This window comes from Mastomys coucha, unplaced genomic scaffold (genome assembly GCF_008632895.1).
Source record: "Mastomys coucha isolate ucsf_1 unplaced genomic scaffold, UCSF_Mcou_1 pScaffold5, whole genome shotgun sequence".
NCBI classification, from domain to species: domain Eukaryota; kingdom Metazoa; phylum Chordata; class Mammalia; order Rodentia; family Muridae; genus Mastomys; species Mastomys coucha.
In genome coordinates, this window is record NW_022196911.1 from 95,602,079 (window position 1) to 95,604,699 (window position 2,621).

The following is a 2,621-nucleotide window of genomic DNA, read 5'->3' on the forward strand; positions in this document are numbered from 1 at the left end:
ATGTAGGACTTCATGCTTCTCTAGTCATGAATGAGATTTAAAGGTATATTAATAGACCCAAAAGTTATTAAATATGTGATGGTAATCATTCTTATTGAGGAGACATGTAGTACTTTTGTAGGGGGAGGAGCTGATACTAAAGTCTGGTTCCCTAATTGGTTCTTGATTTGGTCAATAAAGGGGGCTGGGAGCCAATTGCTCGGCAGAAGGGACTTCCCGGTCTCAGGAGGAAAAAGAGACGCAGGGAAAGAGAAGAGGCATTTTGGCCAGACTTTGGAGGGAGAAGCACAAAACAGACATGTAAGATTTCAGGGAAGCTAGAAACAGCGGCCACTGCCACCGGCTGATAGCCATTAAGTTTAGGGTAGGAGAAGAGATGGGGGTAATAAATTATTTAAGGGCACACATTTCCAGGCGGGAGGTATTTGAGTCCAGCAATTGTGCTAGTAGGCAAATTATAAAGTAATAAAGCTGTCTAAGTGTTTTTCATATGCGGAGCAAAGGTGGGAAGAGAGAGAGAAACAAGGGTGACAGAAGGCGGCTTGGTGAAACTAGGGAGGAGGAACAATAGAAAAGCTGAGCCCATGGAACTCCCGGATAGCAGCTACCAACTTTCCCGGGTTAGGGGAATGGTTAGATCCTGGGCTAAGCTGGAGCAAAGAGAACCCGGAGAGGTCAGAGTGAGAGGTTAGAGCGAGGACTGAGCTCCCAGGAAAGGCAGTAGTGTGTTTTTAAAATTACACTCAGCATACTTTATGCATGTATTTTCTCTTCAGCGGTCTATGTGACCTGGACGCTACTACACTTATCAGTGAAGCTAGTGAGACCTAGAAAGGTGACATAATCCTTAGATCAGCTGCTGACTCACTCGCTAAACACTAAATATAGGATCCAGTGGCAAGAAGCTACCATTTCTGTAAAATTTTATAAAAATAAAGAATTTCTTTTCTCACACAAACATTTTTTTTTGTTTTGTCTCAGGGTTTTTTTCAGATTTGACTTCTGTCTTTCTATATGTGTTGTTTGTCTGCATGTGTATATGTACTATATAGTATAAGTTTATATATCCTATAAATGCATAATACCATGCACATATTCTTAGTAGGGCCAGAAATGGGTTTTCTCTATCATATAAATTTATGTATGTCCATAAAATCAGCTAGTGGGTTTAACTAGCCAATATTCTTTCTTCCTTCCTTTCTCCTTTCTTCCTTCCTTCCTTTCTCTCTTTCCTTCTTTCTTTCTCTCTTTCCTTCTTTCTTTCTTTCTTTCTTTCTTTCTTTCTCCTTTCTTTCTTTCTTTCTTTCTTTCTTTCTTTCTTTCTTTCTTTCTTTCTTTCTTTCCTTCCTTCCTTCCTTCTTTCCTTTACTTATTTCTTTTTCAGGCATACGTTCCCTGTGTTGCCCAGTCTGGCCCTGACCCCTCTATCCTCCTGCCTCAGCATCCTTATCATTGGCGGTACAGGCACACTGCCCAGCTTTGATGGAAGTTCTACCTCTAGCTCTCAATCTGTCATCCCAAAGCATCTGGCGTCCTATTGACTACCTATGGACTACCACATCTGTGATAACAGGTGTCAAACAAAGCGTGCATTAGTGTCCTGGTGCTCGAGTTGACCACTCTTGAGTTCTGTAAGTGAAAATAAGATTGAAATGACCCAGCTCTTACAGCTGAATATTTGCCAATTTTGATTAGGGTCAATTCACCCTCTTTCGGTCAAAATTGGATGTCATGATTATTGTTGAGGAATCTCACATTTTTTTTCATATTTTACATTTTTTTCCAGGCATGTTCTGAATCTTTGTCAAAGTTGCTGATTAGTTTCTTCATCTCTTTGTATTCAAGGCTGTATGATGTGGGAAAGAACTGGCCTTTTTGAGTCAGACACGCCAGGGGCTAAATTCTGCTTGCCTTAGTAACTAACTTTATAATTTTGAGAACATTTAATAACAAACAAACAACTTTGCCCATATCATTATGTAGTATTGTTTTGAGGATTCGATGAGTTTGAGAGAAAGGAGAGGAGATGGACAATAAAGACAGACAAGTTAGGAAGGTGTACCAGGAAGCACTCTGGTGGTGCCTTCATTTGTAACCTTTAATAATAATAATAATAATAATAATAATAATAATAATAATAAAGATAATCTATTAAACACAAGAAATGTATCCCAAATGCTAACATAAATAAACAACACTTATGGCCAGGGAAATACAATTTATTAGAAAACCCATCAGGAGATTATTTTGCCTCTGAAAATACTCAGTACAGAAAATAAGATCCCAGAAGCAACTTGACCCAAAACCCCATAATTTGAAATCTTAAAGATTTCAGTAGCACTTTCACAATGGAAGACATTCACCTGTTTAAATCAGTCAAATGACTATTCATCCGGATCACATAAGCAAATTCTTGATTTCTTGTCCTTAAAAACAAAGGTAGGGTTTCCATAGCCTAGATCACCTGCCTCCTTTAAGATTGTGATAACTATTGAGACAAGCAGACAGTGGTTGGACAGTTCCTTGGGTTTTCAGTATGAGGCATGGAGCATGAGCCACAGGTCAGCAGCACCTTGGGACACAGGGATCCTCACAGCCTGGCTGCACATAGGTGGTGAGGT

General features: G+C 39.5%; 1 protein-coding gene across 1 annotated transcript in view; it reads right to left on the bottom strand.

The window, feature by feature from the left end:
- Window positions 1–2,320: 2,320 nt before the first annotated feature.
- The window catches only part of LOC116078173 (keratin-associated protein 3-1-like), a 3,346-nt gene continuing 3,045 nt past the window's right edge, over window positions 2,321–2,621 (bottom strand). Inside the window, exon 2 of the mRNA XM_031353184.1 lies at window positions 2,321–2,620. Coding sequence (XP_031209044.1) covers window positions 2,563–2,620 — 58 coding nt within the window. The 3' untranslated portion in view covers window positions 2,321–2,562. The remainder of the gene's footprint in view (window position 2,621) is intronic.